Source organism: Takifugu rubripes, chromosome 3, assembly GCF_901000725.2.
Source record: "Takifugu rubripes chromosome 3, fTakRub1.2, whole genome shotgun sequence".
Classification (NCBI taxonomy): domain Eukaryota; kingdom Metazoa; phylum Chordata; class Actinopteri; order Tetraodontiformes; family Tetraodontidae; genus Takifugu; species Takifugu rubripes.
In genome coordinates this window covers 10,151,845-10,167,202 of record NC_042287.1, presented here as the reverse complement: position 1 = coordinate 10,167,202, position 15,358 = coordinate 10,151,845, and the positions used below count along the sequence as shown (strand labels likewise).

At 45.1% G+C, this 15,358-nt stretch overlaps 1 protein-coding gene across 1 annotated transcript in view; it reads left to right on the top strand.

Moving 5' to 3' along the window:
- lrp1ab (low density lipoprotein receptor-related protein 1Ab) overlaps window positions 1-15,358 on the top strand; it is a 59,308-nt gene that overhangs the window by 3,466 nt on the left and 40,484 nt on the right. The window contains exons 2-3 of the mRNA XM_011621880.2: window positions 4,200-4,340; window positions 12,990-13,127. Coding sequence (XP_011620182.1) covers window positions 4,200-4,340; window positions 12,990-13,127 — 279 coding nt within the window. The remainder of the gene's footprint in view (window positions 1-4,199; window positions 4,341-12,989; window positions 13,128-15,358) is intronic.

Below are 15,358 nucleotides of genomic sequence, written 5' to 3'. Positions count from 1 at the left end.
AGATATTATCTGTGTACGATGTGGACTTGTTTCTTTTCCCAGCTTCAGGAATGTTTTTCCCTATATTTGTATGTAATGAGGCTTTCATTCAGATCCGCTTTGGTGGAGTTCCTGTAAATACTTTACATTTCCGCTAGCCATTTAGCAACATACCAAATCCATACCTCTCCCCTCCAAATGCCTGACATATTTTTGATAGCTTAGAAAAGAGATGATTCACAGATGCCTCATTTAATGTGGTCCAACCTTTGATTTGTGCTGCTTATAGTTTTTTTTGGGTGCCTTGTAAATGTGGTTCAGGTTATTTTCCCAGTGGGTGCACACAGCTGTGCTCTTCTGAACTCTGCAGAAGGCGCCGACGTATGCTTATCTTTACGCGCATCCATCACTTGGTTCTCTTGACTCTTCTGGTCTGCGATGTCCCGCCGAGCCTCGTAACCCTGCAGGCTTTTTTGTGACGCAATGGTTGCAAAAACAGGGCTCTGTGAACGCTTCATGCATCTCCACTCTCTTTGTTTGTGTTGTTTTAAAATGAAAATGCCTGTGGATGCTGTATGTGCACAGAAGTGGATAAAAGTGTGCATGTGTACGGATTGTCCGGACACAAAGCTAAGTGTGACCCCCAGCGGTCTGCACAGCGTGGCCACTGGAGAAGTTAATTCAGTCTCAAAGGCTGGAGCCACGTGATGGCGTTCATTGCTCACACCACCCTCCTAAACAAAAATATACAAAGTTCTACAGATGAAATGGGGCTGAAATATTTTGATTACCCTCCGCACAAATCTGCACAACATGCAGCTCAGTAGAATCCACATTCCTTTGGTCGGGAATTCTACCTGCGACGCTCGGATTCGCTTTGAAATCGCGTTAAACCAAGCGTGCAGGAATCACTTCAAGCCCGACCTCGGGGGGTCTAATTACATACTGTAGTCGGTTTACTTTTTCTCCGCTCGTCGAAACGCGGCGCTCCTTAGTGGGAAGGAGAAGTGAAGGATGAGGACAACCAGTCCTGTATCCAGCTTTCTGTTGGAACCACAGCAGCCTGCCAGAGATCCACTCATTCATGTGAGCCGTTCCGTGTTCCTGTTTGTGGTGTTGTCATGTAGCAGGTTGCATGAACGTTCTGGCCTCAGTTCTGTGTCCATCTGGACAACAGTCATTGTCCTGGTGGTGTGATGCGGTTAAACAAAGTAAACTTGCAGGACTGAATTAACCAAAATGGTCCTCTTTAGCAGAAATACTAATCCGTCCAAGTCATTCATTGTTGGAGCAAACACATAATTCTCTGTCGGACAATAAAAGACAAGCAGTTTGGTTTCTGGGAATGCGGCTGCGCGTCTGTAACTGATTATCTTTTTTCTTTTTTTCTTTTTTAAGGCAAAGCTGTACACATGACATTGATTTAAAGGTGCTGGAATGTGCTTCGTGGATCTGGACCTGATTTGGCCGAGCAGGGATGGCCAGAATGAAAGGGACAGATCGGGGCAGAGAGAAGTGGGTCAGCTTTGCGTCCCGGCTGGTGAAGGCCCCGGTTGCTCGGCTGCCAAATCGGTGCCTGCTGTCGTGGACTTTTTGGTCACTGCGTTTGGCTGATTTGACAAGATTGTTTGCAGTCCTGTTTTCCCTTCCACAAACATCCTATGGAAGCATCCCTAAATGTCTTCTTTCTCCAGGAAGAGGCTTGAAATGAGATGTTTAGTTGACTGTGGACAATTAGGTGATTAGTTGGGCAGAAACACTAATCCCATGTCTAATGGAGATGCCCTCTCAGGCAGTTTTACAGACTTTCCCTCTATTGCTGTCTCAGCATTTTTGCGGGGTTTGTGTTTACTATATTTTCACCCTTATTAAGATAATTCCGCATCCTAATTTCAGATTATTTGTTCTAAACTATTAAGTAGTTGAGGTTTTCTTACATTAGTGTTGCCTTTTTTGCTTTTCTGAGGAAGACTGCGTCGGTTGTCCAGGTCGTGTTAAAACGTTACAGTAGGCACCTGGACTTGTTTAAGGTTCATAAGGTTTTTCAACCTTTAAGAGGCTGAAACCTTTGAGGTGATCCAGCGAGTTGTTAATGACCCTGCCATCACGCCAGTTGTTAGGGTCACATGAATAGAGGTGGTGGTGGGGGTCAGCCACCTAAGATGACTGCTTTGTGACTGGTTGATGGTTGATTATCCCAGGTTAATGGTCGAGGTCACCTCCAAGGTACAAGAATGTTACCACTGGAACATTGCCAGTGGAACGTCATCGTTAATGGTCCAAGAAGCTCTGTTGGTTATAAAGACCAACACACACTCAGCAAAGACAAACTGAAAGACAGTTTAGAGGTAATTCGTCACACCGGCCTTCATATGTTTTCAAGATGATTAGGTATGTAATCAGGAAATGAGATTGCCATTAAACGCTACGACGAGCAGTGTAACATTACTGGCTGATTGAACAATTCCTGTATCCGTTTGAGATATTTCACACAGCCTCTCCCCTCTGTCTCTAACCCCTTCCTTTCTATGGCCTCCAATCAGGGTTCAAGGTTCTCCCCTTTGCGGCCATTTTGTGCTGGCTCATGCAGTGGTGATGAAATTAGAACTGGCGATGTTGTATTTCCTGTCTTGCGTCCCCTGTAGGCCCATTGCCTCGCACATGTTCCACAAACCCAGAGTGATGCCTTCACTTAGTGGTGGTCTGATTTTATTGGATACTGTGATGGGGACAGTATGTGTGATAATTAAGTTCCACCTGAGGGGCGGAAACAAGTGTTTAAATTGATGATTATAAGGCAACAGGAAAACAAAAAAGAGAATATATATCTTATTCTTAGAGTATTCTCATATTTTACATGCAAGACTATCAGTTGTGGTGGTTTAAATCTCTTCCTTTAGTTCTTTGGACTATTTTACTGTCTTGGCTCTGTTCCTGCTGCTGTAATAAGGGCGAGGCCGACATGGCGGCGGCTCTGAGTTTCTAATGTCCCCTCCCCAAATGTGGTGGTGCGTATACGGGAAAGCTGGGATCTGATCCCTGCAGCCCTGCTGCTTCTAATTGTAATTACACAACCATGACGCTGCTGGTGCTGGAGCTCAACGTATACGCACACCTCGGCGCCACATGAAATACAGATGAGGGCGAGAAACCCCTGCCCCTTAGAGTCAAGGTGGCTGAAGAGAACGTGATTTTAATGATACTCCAGCCCCGTGCTCGCTTACCATTTCAGTCACATCCAAACCCCCTTTGCAGTGTTTCCCCCTCCCCACCCTCAACACCTCTCTGTCTGCCAAGAACATAGGGGAGGCAAGTCATCCGGGGCCAGAGAGGGCTCGGTCCCTGCTGAGAATCACAATGAGCCCTTCTACGTTGTCCTTCCAGAACAGCACCAACAACCTTCTACTTGAAACCACTTTCTGTGGTCCTTTATTTACCTGCTGGATAAAAGTTACTGTATTTTCCTGTATGTTCTCATTTAGAACATTAGCATTCAGAAGTAGTGTACGCGTGTACTTCATTGTTACTTGTCAGCAAGTTGTGTTTGGGTGGAGGCCGAAAGCTCTTAAGCAGCTGTGTTTTAATACAAGGTAAATAAACCCTATCGCCATGGCTACGTACCGCAAGAGGTCGATGAGAATAAGTGTGTTGTATAATTTGGGTGAAGTGTGTCATTTAAAATGTATATTAAACATTTAAGTGAGTGACAGATGCTGCGTTGTCGACTGCAAGTGGGTCGAGCCCCTTTTGACCTGCAACGTTCGGGGTTTGGCAGCAGCGTCGCACTGCTCAGCGTTGCCGCGGTGCAGCTTGACTGTGGTGCACCTCAACAATCTGTGCCGACCTGCGTCCAGAACTCCTGCTCTCTGCAGTTTCCCATGGCTCCGATGGTGTATGAATGCCCGGTTATGTGTGTGTTATGTGACACATAATAGAGCCTCTGTGGTTTTAAAAAAAAAAAGAGAGTTGGAAAAACATCATAGCAGGAATTTAAAAAAGTGGAATGAAATGAAATTTCTGTAAGGAGAGAGGAAACAACAAACATACACAGGAGTGGAGGCCCCAGTGTTGGCTTTAAATGTATAAAGCAGTTTTTAAATGTTACTTCCTCCTTCAGAGATTCTCATTTAAGCTTGAGATAGAAAAGCATCTGCCCCTGCGCTTGTGACTGAAATGCATTCCTGCCGATGAAATTTCAGCGTTGTCCTTTTCTTCTCCAGTTCCCAAAGCAGATGATCACCCCAAGACGTGCAGCTCCAAGCAGTTTGTTTGCAAAGACCAGGTGACCTGTATCTCCAAAGGCTGGCGCTGCGATGGAGAGAAGGACTGTCCTGACGGCTCGGACGAATCGCCAGATATCTGTGAGTACGGCTCCTCTCTTGGGCCTCTCTTTAACCCAGTAAATCTGCAATAATGGGTTACCTTTGAGCAAATGTGATCGTTAATGACATAGAAAATTCCCAAAGGGGTGGAATAAACATGGTTACTGCTCCCTTTTATTCCTCTTTGGTTGAATCGGGGCGTTTGCGCTGAATAAACGGACTGGCTGTGAATCAAAAGACGGGCCTGATTGTGCATCCGTGTTTAGTCTGAGCGTTCATGGACGTGTCTGCTCTTGTTTGGACGACCGTTCCAGACTCTCGTCGTTCGGGCCCCTCTGTCCTGCTGCTCCATCCATAAACTCTTCCCTGTAAACATCCCTTTGCTCTGTTTATTCGTGGGCGCTAATGGCGATTTTACTGTCTGCGTGCGCGCCGCACCTCACATCTGTCACGTCGCTGGAATTCTCTGTCTGGCACGCAGAGGCAAGCAGTTGACACCCGGACTTCTCATTGCGGGCGAGAACACTCTTAAGTATCAACACTCTGGAGTGAAAATGCACAGGTGAGGAGATGTGTCACTGAGCCGCAGTTGTAGGCACAACAAATTTGAATGTAGGTGTTGAAATGGAGAAAGTCGAGTTGGACCAGAAGGTTATCTTCCCCCGAGCTGCCACGCTTTATCTGACTTGGCACAGAAATCAAAAGAGCTTGCTCTCCCACTACCTGTACACATTTTTTAGCTCTTCTTTAAAATGTTCCTCTAGTAATTCTTAATTATTGGAAGCCGGCTTCCTGATGACTTTTGCCTTTAGTTCCAGCGCCTCCTCACTTTAAACACTTTAAACTTGCACTGTGATTAAAGCAACCAATGAGACCAAAATGAAAACTTTATTTTTCTTCACTCACACTGTGATGAAACTAATGTGTAAAATGGGAGAAGCCACATCTTGGCCTCACCTAAAGCCGTCTAACACATTGCTTTCAGCCTCTGCTTCTAGTTTTTGTCTGTTTATGTCGAAAAAGGCCCAGTTCACATGTATGTTTTCTTCTTTAACAAACATTAACATGTGAATTTAAAAAAAAAAAAAGGAATTTGAGAGACCAGTTATATGAAAGGAAAGTATTGTTGTTTGTAAAATAGGTCAGAAAAATTCTAAATACCCATTACCACTCTCTTTTGTCATAGAATCGCATAACTTCCTAAAATGTTTTGGCTTTTGTCTCGACTTGCCCCCCACCCCAAACCGCGAAGCCTCTTTACTGTGTTATTGTTGACAGGAATTGGAGAGGTACATGCTGGTGTAATCACTACATAACCTGTCGTTCCAGTTAATTACTGACTACAAACTTAGTTTACAGAGACCGCTGGCTGTGATTGCACAAGACAAAACCGCCATTCCTTTATTCTTCCTTTATTCGTCCTCAGCGGCTACTTGATATGTCACTTATCTCTGTGTTTATCTTGGCACAGGATCACACCATGTTCCCAGAGTGCATGTGCGGTTTGAACACTGAGGTGATGACGTGCAAACAGTGACTTGCATTTTATATTTTAATTTTCCTTCTGCCTGTTAGCACTGAATTAACCGACAGAGTGGTTTGTGTGTTTGTTCCGTCTTGGATCTTTGATCCGCACGTGGGGCGAAAGTCCACGCCTCTCCGTGCCTGAAGCTGTAATTTCCTGTTGTTCTTCAACCATTCACCAGTGCTGTAATTATGCTGAGCAACTAACGAGGGATCTCGGTAGCATTGTTGGGATGGTAATGTTGCATCACATCAGGCGCTGACATGCTGTGGGTACGCCGGTGGCTGATACTAAGGGTCAACGATGCCCGATAAAATCTTTTAGCCTGTGGGCCCAGGAGCCACTGGAGCAGACATGGCTCATCACCTTTAAAGGTCCCTTGGCACGCTTCTTTTGGAGGCTGTTATATAGGCTGTAGAGGTCTCCTGATACTGAATCCAAGGTCTTTTTCTGCCACTGCGAACCAGTCCCACAAAGATTTTTAAGCAATAAGCTTCCTGTCCAAATGTGGTACTGCAAAAATGGCGTTTTTCAAGTGCCTCCATCGGCCACAAAATTTTAAAAAATGAAATTAAAAGCCTTGTTATTGACATTTCATTCTGTCAGATTAATGAATATCAGCGATAGGTGCGGTCTTAAGTTGCTATGGTCCCTGTTTAGACTGGAGTTAAGTTAGAAAGATATTCACAGATTTGACATTAACGGCTCAGTAACTCAACACCCTATAATATTCAAAAAAATAATACCTCATCTTAATCTTTGCAATGTAAACTAACAACCTGATATATAGTAGCTCATCACCAGAGCTATTCTGCAGATGAACACCAACAGAAACCTGTTGCTATTTGATATTAGTTCTCCTGTAGGTTGTTATTAAATTGTTATATTTTACATTCTAATTTACTTAAGCTGCCTCCTCGTAATGGCCATGTTTGTGGTCACCGGCCACAATCAGCCCAAAACTGGCCATTGATGGAAACAGTCGAATGCGCAAGCCTTTTTCTCAGATCTGGTAGTACAGCATTTTTTGCTTCATGTGCCACTCGGCAACTTCAACTCCTTCCCAACATGGTATCCTTTTCTCTTAATAGATCCATGTGTTGCACCCACGGTAGGGCAGACATAGCTCAGCTGATGTTCTCATGGGCTGGGCAATGATTTCTGACCTGGCAAAAACGAAAATATATATGCCATTCTGATCCACTGGGAGACCAAAGGCTGCCTGGGGAAACTCGTATCATATTAGAAAACTATATAAGTAGAAAACTTCATGCCACGGGACCTTTAATGGATCAGCAGGGGGTGTCTGGCAGGTTATCAGCTGTAGGGCTTTTGTAGCCTTCAGACCCCCAACGTGCACGTCTGTTCTGGAGCCTACAGAACAGACAGTTATCAGCAGTCTGCCTCGACAGGCCGCTCTCTGCAGGTGTGAGCCTGGTATCCTCTCCCAGGGAAGGCTGCAGCCTCTCTTCTTCAATTGGTTTCAGACCAGCCAGCCCACCTCATTTTCACACAGGCTCAGGAAGCGATTGACACTTGCCTTTTGCCTACTTTTCAAAAATGTTTTTCTTCGTTACTGTTAGTCATTGGCGTATTCTTCACTCCATATCGTTTGGTTCAGTCCTCTTCTCTGAGCTTAATAAGGAGACACTCTTGCGCGCTGCTCATTTTTTTTAATGGCATCTCGCTTGAAGTCATTCGCGTGTGGCCCGTTGAGCATAATTATCATTGAATCATTTTTTGCGTGCATTCTGGTTGCATTTCTCCATCGCCTCATTTGCGAGAACCCAAACCGCTGTGTCATGGCTTTAATTAAATTTCACAGCTCACAACCGCTGTTGTCAAAAACACTGACTCCCTGTCTCTGTCCCAAGTCTGTCAGCAATTACGGAGCTCACTTGAACCACGTTCATTGTGTGACCAGCGAAGGGGAACAGATGTGCGCATGAGCCCCAACATCTAAGCACTTTTACCGTCATGAGTGTTTGACTCCCTTTCATCATCGCCGTCATCAACTTTTTTGACGATGGCTTGTCAAAAGTTTCTTTAGAGGGTTTCTTGGTGTTGGCTGATGAAACGTTTTGGTCGTGCAAATACGCTGCTCGTCTTTCCAACCGCAGCACAAACTGAGCTGATACGTCTGAGAAGGCAACACTTGTAAATGACAAGCCACTTCCTGCTCTCCTACTGTCATTTTAAATCAATTTAAATACTTTCTGTTGACCTCCGCAAGTGTTTCACACCTAAATAGACATGATAGACTTGCAAGCAATGGAATCCTGACGGTTTTAGTAAATTATTTTATTGGGCTTCAATAGGACCTCAGTCAGTCAGTAGCCCTGGGCTGCACCGGTACGAAGGTCAGAGAAGATGGAGTTATCATCTCCATACAGCTGCCTGAGGCGGCTGTGGGCCACACAGCGAGGTTATCTGGCGATGTCCTGCCCTTGAGCCCCCTCTGGACGCCGGCCAGCCTCATCCTTTTGTCTAGCTCATCTGGCTGTCATGCTCCAGCAGTCTCTCCAGGGCTACCAGGAGGAGACGACTGCTGAGGTGGTAGGATACGATGGCAGCCCGAAAGAATGGGGAGAAGGGATGATCTGAGGGAATGAAAGCCTTTTATACAAGAGAAAATGAGCAGATTAGCATTCGGACCGAGGGGGGGAATAGAACTGGCTTTGTAAACCTCGGATTCATGTTCTTTAGAAACAGCTTTTTACTGTAAAGTTGTGTAGCTGCGCTCGCAGGGGGCACCACACGTTGTTCGGAGGGCCTGTAATGGCTGACATGCTGCTTCCACAGAGGAAGGAGCAAAGCCCTGTAAATCCCTCTGGTCTGCAGCCCTGAGCCCTCCTCGACTTCAGCAGCCTATCAACAGGCAGACAACACAGAGCTTTCTCACGCCATGCAGGCACCACTTGGCTGTCTCCTTCACACTGCTGGTCCCTGGTCCCCCTCTCTGTTTCTGTCCTGCGACCCATTCCCGTCTTCCCCGTCAAAGTCACAGCGGAAGCCGACTCTTATCACCCGAACAGGTCCTGCGTGTCTAATCTTCAGACTTTCCTCTGGTAGACTTCTGACGACAACACCGATGAGTCCGACACAGAGACACACACACACACACTTCATATGATCAATGCCATTTTATAGGTCTCCATGGGGGACCAGCCAGTCTTGTAGCCATGATTGACATTAAATAATAATGTCCCAACTGCACTGGAAACTTGTAATGATTATTATATGTTAGAACTGGTGTTGCCACAATTCTGGAATTCCTCATCGTAAAAAAGTTTTGTGTTTTATTCTGGAGGTCTTGTCTGACGCCCTCATTAGTGTTTGACACAACGCCGCTCCTGTTATGCATACAGTTAGAAATTGTTATTCTAGGGCTGGAGAGTCGGCTGGTGGGCAGGCCCTCCTGTCACCCCACACAACATATTTATTTGAGCTGACAGCAGACATTATAGGAGTCAGGCAGGGGCTGCGGTGGATCCCGTTGAGCAAGAAGAAAAGCGGGCCTTTATGCTCCGGACAAAAGAGCGACAGGAGATCCAAATTTAAGGTCATTGCATAACTACAGGAGGGAGGGGTGGGCCGTGGCGGTCCCAAAAGTTAGAACGTTGGTGGGGAAGCATGAATCGCAAGTGGCGTTCGGTCAAATAAGCAGCGCCACATCTGAGGATCGGGTTTGTCTTTCTATTTGCGGAATTATTTTGAGGTGACGCACCAGCCACTAAAGCCACTAAAATGTTTAATCTTGCCTCAACGCAGACGCGCACTCGCTGCATTAGAGTCCCAACAAAGCTGCCCAGAATGTTCGTTTCAGTGTGGGAGAATCTCATCACTCAGTTTTTTTAATGCAAGAGCTGGAGTGAAGACTGTAACAACAAAGACTCCCTGTAATCGTACACTGATATCATTGCTAATGGATGACACCATTTAGAGCAATAATGTAATTATGCTCTCTCTACCCTCTAATAGATGTGAGGGTTGTAATTTTCCCTCTTTCTTTCCCCCTCCATTGTCCAGTATGCTGCTAAATTCTTTATGTTGAGCTAGTTTCCGTGGCCGTCTTCCAGATCTACGGAAAGAATCTGCTCGACAAAGCAAAATACTGACATTTATCTGTGGTAATCACATCGGGTCACTGCTATAGCAGCATTTACATCGACACTGCAGAGATGACCAAGCATGTTGTCTTTCTGTTTTAGATTTAGTGAGAGTTCACCTGTCAAAAGATGCCCTTTAGCCAAAATCAAACATAAAGATTAAAAGAAGTGACTCTATGGACTAAAAAATATCACGTGAGTGAGTTGGTTAGTGTTGACTCATATGTCTAAATAGGACAGTTAAGAAAAAAACCAAGCCTGTTCCTGTGTGGGTTCCTAGTGTCCTCCTACAGTGCAAGAACATGCACATTAGCTTAATAGTGCACTTAAGATTACAACCTGTGAGTGCATGAGTGAATGTTGTACATGTCCTAGGTCGGACTGGTGACCAGGCCAGGGTGTATGCTGCCTCTCATCCGGTGACTGATGGGATAGATGCCTTCATTAGCAATAAGCAGAAAAATGTTGGATGAGGCCGTTTCATTTAGGTCAAACATTACTGTATTACTATTCAATGCCGGTGGGTATAAAGACAGAAGTTCTGTTGTGTTATTTCCCTCTCTGATTTGCACAGTAATGCTCTTCTTCCACTGACAGACGAGGCAGGAAATGGTTACTGCCAGTGTGAGGCAAGCTTATTGTAATTCACAGCCAACAACTTCCCAAAATGGAGCAGAGAGTCCAGAGTTCAGCTCCATTGTCCCTGCTCTATACTCCTTTAATCCTCCGTATTGTCCCCTCCAGTTAGTTGTTGCGGATTCTGCTAATATATTCCTGTGTTGTGGCAACTTTAACGATTATTTCCTGCTGTGCTCTTTATAGCTGGTGGTTGTTTGTGCTTCAAGCCCACTTTTACTTTGATTAGTTGTAAACTTGTGATGCTTCAGCTGATCATTTCCCTTTTTTCTAACCATAGAATTCCACTTCACTACCTTTCAAGGCAAATTCAAGGTATCCAAGGTATTCACTGCCCTTGATGCAGTATGTTACTTCGGAACTTACGTATCGAATCAGAGTAAAAGCAGTGTATTTTTAGATACACATGTGTATATGCAGAGGGGGGGAAAGGGAACAGAAGAGTACTTTTTCATGTTCTCTTTATGGATTAGCATTTGGCTTGGTTAGGATTTACTCTTCAGGTAAACATCTGATCTAAGACCTGCATCTACGTGCACTCAAATGTGCAGATGTAAATTATGTTTTAGCTTGTACAATGTAAAGCTTTCTTTAGCCTCTTTAGCACTGTTAAATCCCCCGTCTCTGCATGTACAGTATGTCTGCAAAGACGCAGGCCTGCACGTAAACTATCGTTCACATCAAGTCAGCAGGATTTCTAGTCTGACAAAAATTGTTGACAAATGATAGATCCTCTGGCAGCAGGTTGGTCCTCTGTGAGCATGGCAGTTTATTCTTGGCATTGCATTTTGTGCAGAAATCCCTACGCTGGCAGGTTATTGAATGTAAATCATGCTGGATTAGAGGCAGAGGCAGCGGCTGCAGGAGGCCTGCTAATATGCTAGCGTCACCCATATGGAGGAGCTGCTGTCTTTGGTGCATTAGAAGTTAATGCTCCGATTGTGGACACAAACCGCAGTGCTGGAAGCTTTCGTCACTTTCAAGGACTAGTTTTTCATTTTAGGATGTATGTGGTTAGTTTGGGAAGGATAAATAGCACCAGGACTGGGAATCTTTGTGGTTTTCCTTTACGGCTGCTGCAGACAAATGTAAGAATCGGTTTGACGTCCGGCCATTAAGAGATTATTTCGACTCCATTTGAGTTACTGGCTGCTGCGGACATATCTGACATACAGTATGTAGTACGGATGACTCAACGCTGCAGCCTGACGGATGCAACTTCGGGCCAGTAAAATGTTCCTCTCTAGTTGCGATAATTTAAACTGTTACATGATCCATGAAATCCATCGGTGCAACGTGCATCTGTTTACGTCTGTAGTTTAGAACCTTTTCCTATACTAAAATAGGTGATCAGAAAATTCTGTCAGTCCTTGGAGGAAACGGCTGCGGCATGTGCGCGGCTCGTATTCACACATCTTTGCTGTCAAAGTCTCTCGCAGCACCGCACTCGGGTCTGTGAACTTCTCCTCTTCTCTCTGCTTCTTGGGTTTTTCTAAAATGGGTCAGCAGATGTTGGAGAGAGAGAGAGGAAAAAATGAAGAAAATGAAGAGAGCAGTGGAGGAGGAAGAGGAGGAGGAAGCAGGAGGAAAAAAAACAGCCAAAGCAAACTGTTTTCTCTGCAGTGTGGGCTGATAGGAGAGATAGAGAAGTGGAGGAAAGAGGCTGCACTGGTTTTGATTTTGGAGGCTATTAAAAAAAAAAAAAGGTTTGATGACCCAGATGACATCACCGTCTGTTCTCTGAAGAACAATCTTCCAATCACACCCTTTTGATTCTTCTGAAATGATAACTTCATTATGTGATCGCGCTGCACAGATGGAGAGTTTTCACAGAAAGAGGAATGTGGGCATGTCTTACATAATATTTGCCTCTCTCTCTCTATCTCTATCTCTATCTCTATCTCTCTCTCTCATGCATGCAACATTTAAGATCTCACTTGCTACAAAAATGCTCGTATGGAGCTCTTTTTCTGTCCAGGCATCAGTGTCATATTCCATTTTCAGTTGGACCAAACCTTTTTTCTATTTTATTTTTAGATTCTGCACATTTTGGCAGTTCTTTCCATAAAAATGACTTTTCTTATTTTGGCCATTTATACTGTAAATGTGTGAAAACATGATTCTACTCCTGATAATACCAGGTGAAGATGTGTTCTGTGCTTTTGAAGGTTTAGTTTGACATTCATATCAATTATATATATATTTTATTATTATCTAGACTGCACTCAGTTTATCTTCTCATCAGGATATCCCAAATAAAAAAGTGACGCCCGCTACCGTAAGGTCTAGTACATAATCACTGCTAATAGCTACTAAATTCCTGCTCTGACGGTCACATCCAGATCATCCCTGTTGACAATATTCCCAACAGAACATCACGTTATTGTTTTCTAAAGTTTGTTTCTCTCCGTCTTCCAGGCTCACACAGCAAGGTGAACCAGTGCCTCGTCAACGAGCACGGCTGCCTGGACCCAGAGGTGTGCATCCCTATGAGCAAACTGTGCGACGGAGTCCCCGACTGCACCGACGGCTGGGACGAGGGTCCTCACTGCAGAGGTAACCAGCTCACGGAAACGGAATAAACTGCGCGCTTTTGTTGTGGGTCAGAAATGAGAAGCATCTCCATCTCGAACCGGTGAGCTCTATTAGGCAAGGTAATGAGCTGCTCGGCCGCAGCCGGCGCTATTACAATGGATTTTTATTCTCCTCTCAGTGGAGAAAAGTCTTTAATTCATCAATCAGCTCTGCTGCGAGGCTGTTTCCCCTAATCCCTGTGGGAATGATGAGCGTTCGGCATGGATGCGGCCCAAAAAGAATCCTATTTAAATCCTCCACTATTAATTAGATGATAGAGGGATGAGCGGGGGAACACAGTGGAGGTAGAGTGTTGGTCTTTGTTAGAGCAGACAAAGGGGAAACTCTGCTTATCTGCAGATGTTTCCCTCAGCATTAACCGATAATGTACAGCGGCACTTATAATCCCGGCCGTCCCCGTTTTTCTTTTTCCCCGAAATCTCTAAATCAAATATTTAGCAGTCTCAGTGGATCAAAGTGCTTGAGCGCGTGTGTTTGTAACCTGATTTAATTTTTTTTTTCTGCAGTTTGTTGTGAGACTTTCTAGTCTGCTCATCTAACATTAACCAGTTTTTCAAATTACTGTTGGAGGTGGCTAATTTGTTAGACCTGCAGCTCTGTCTGATTAAATAAAAGGCTCCCTGTAGGCTCAGGCCACTGGCCGGAGACACTTTGTCCAGGAGAGCGGGGCCACTGCGTGTCTGAAGTGGACAGATGTACCGAGTGGGTGAACGTGTAAGAATCGCACCCGCCAGCCTTTTACACAACGCTGGGGTGACGTCACACTGCAGGCTCTGGCTGTCCCAGAGGACACAAGTCCAGCTGTCCTCAACACTTACTTCCATTTAGATGCATGGCTTCATGTTCGGGAGCTTTTAAGACACTCACCGCCCCTCTTTTGCGCACAAGCGCGCACTCACACGGCCACATTCATGCAGAAACACACCCAAACACGCCCATGACCCCACATGCAAACACTTTGGCTGTGTGTCCAAAAGTCCAGGGCTTTTTCGAGCTCCTGGAAAGACCTGGCCTTACACAAGCATCATAGTGTTTGCTTGTTCAAACTGACCGACTGTGTAAACTAAGCCCGGGTGTAGATGTCTGAAAGCGCGCTCTGTCAGCCGGCGGGTCCGCAGTCACTCCGCCAGAGTTGTTGACAGGACTGGTTGGAGAAGGTTTGGTGTCCAGCAGGAGGGTTATCACGCTGGGAGAAAAAAATCCCAGCTTTCAATAGTGTGTGTGGGATGAGCTGCCGCAACCAGGTGGACTGGTTAGATTAGAGGTTACTGGCAGCAAGGTTGAGACATAACTGTAAATCCAATATTTGACTAATACTTCCCAGAACAAATCGGAACATGCATGCAGCCTGTGATGTAACCGTCAGAGGGACTGGAACCTCTGCAGGCTGTTGAATTTATATCACATTTCATTACTGGGTTTCATCTCAAGCTTGTTTTCAAGTGGGCTTTTATTGGAGCTCTGGGGGTTGAGTGCGAGACAGATGCACAATTCTTTACTATCATCCTTTTTCAGGCTTGTACACTCCTTTAAATTACGCTTGTGGCAAACTGTTCCTTGGTCAGCTGTCATCATTATGGAGTTTAATTCATTTTGATTTGGATAAATCCTCTGATTTCCCCAGTCTGGGAGAATAAATCCTGGCAGCCGCTGAACGCAGTGGCTTTTTCTTCCTCTAAGATTTCTCAATTGTTCTTCAATCATGTTGTTATTCTTATGGTTGCTCCAGCAACCTCAAAATTGCAAATCCTCTTCTAAATTTGTCAAGCCGATATTAAATAAACAGGTCTCACAAACAAAAACGAGGCCCCTCCACCTAAAGCCCCCTTTCCCGATGACCACGTAATGAATTGGTCTGGCCGTGTCCTGCCTTTGTTCTTCCTCTGTGGTTGATGAAACCCATCTCAGGGGGCATCCACAGACCTTCGACCTGACTTTCCCAAAAGTGTCTGACAGACAGGGCGAGCTCTTCCTCTCTGTTCTCAAAGGGAACCCTGTTTTTTATAGCAGCCTGATGCGATTGATTATGCATGCAGAGGGCTTTCATTGTCCTTCATGTCCCACTAACCGTGGAATGAGAATCTGTCATAGGCTGTTTGATGCTGCCTGAAAAAAAAAGGATCCCATTTTCATCTTTATTCATGGCAGGGTCTCGACCCAAATGACTTTATTGGCTGCAGAATTGCCTTGCA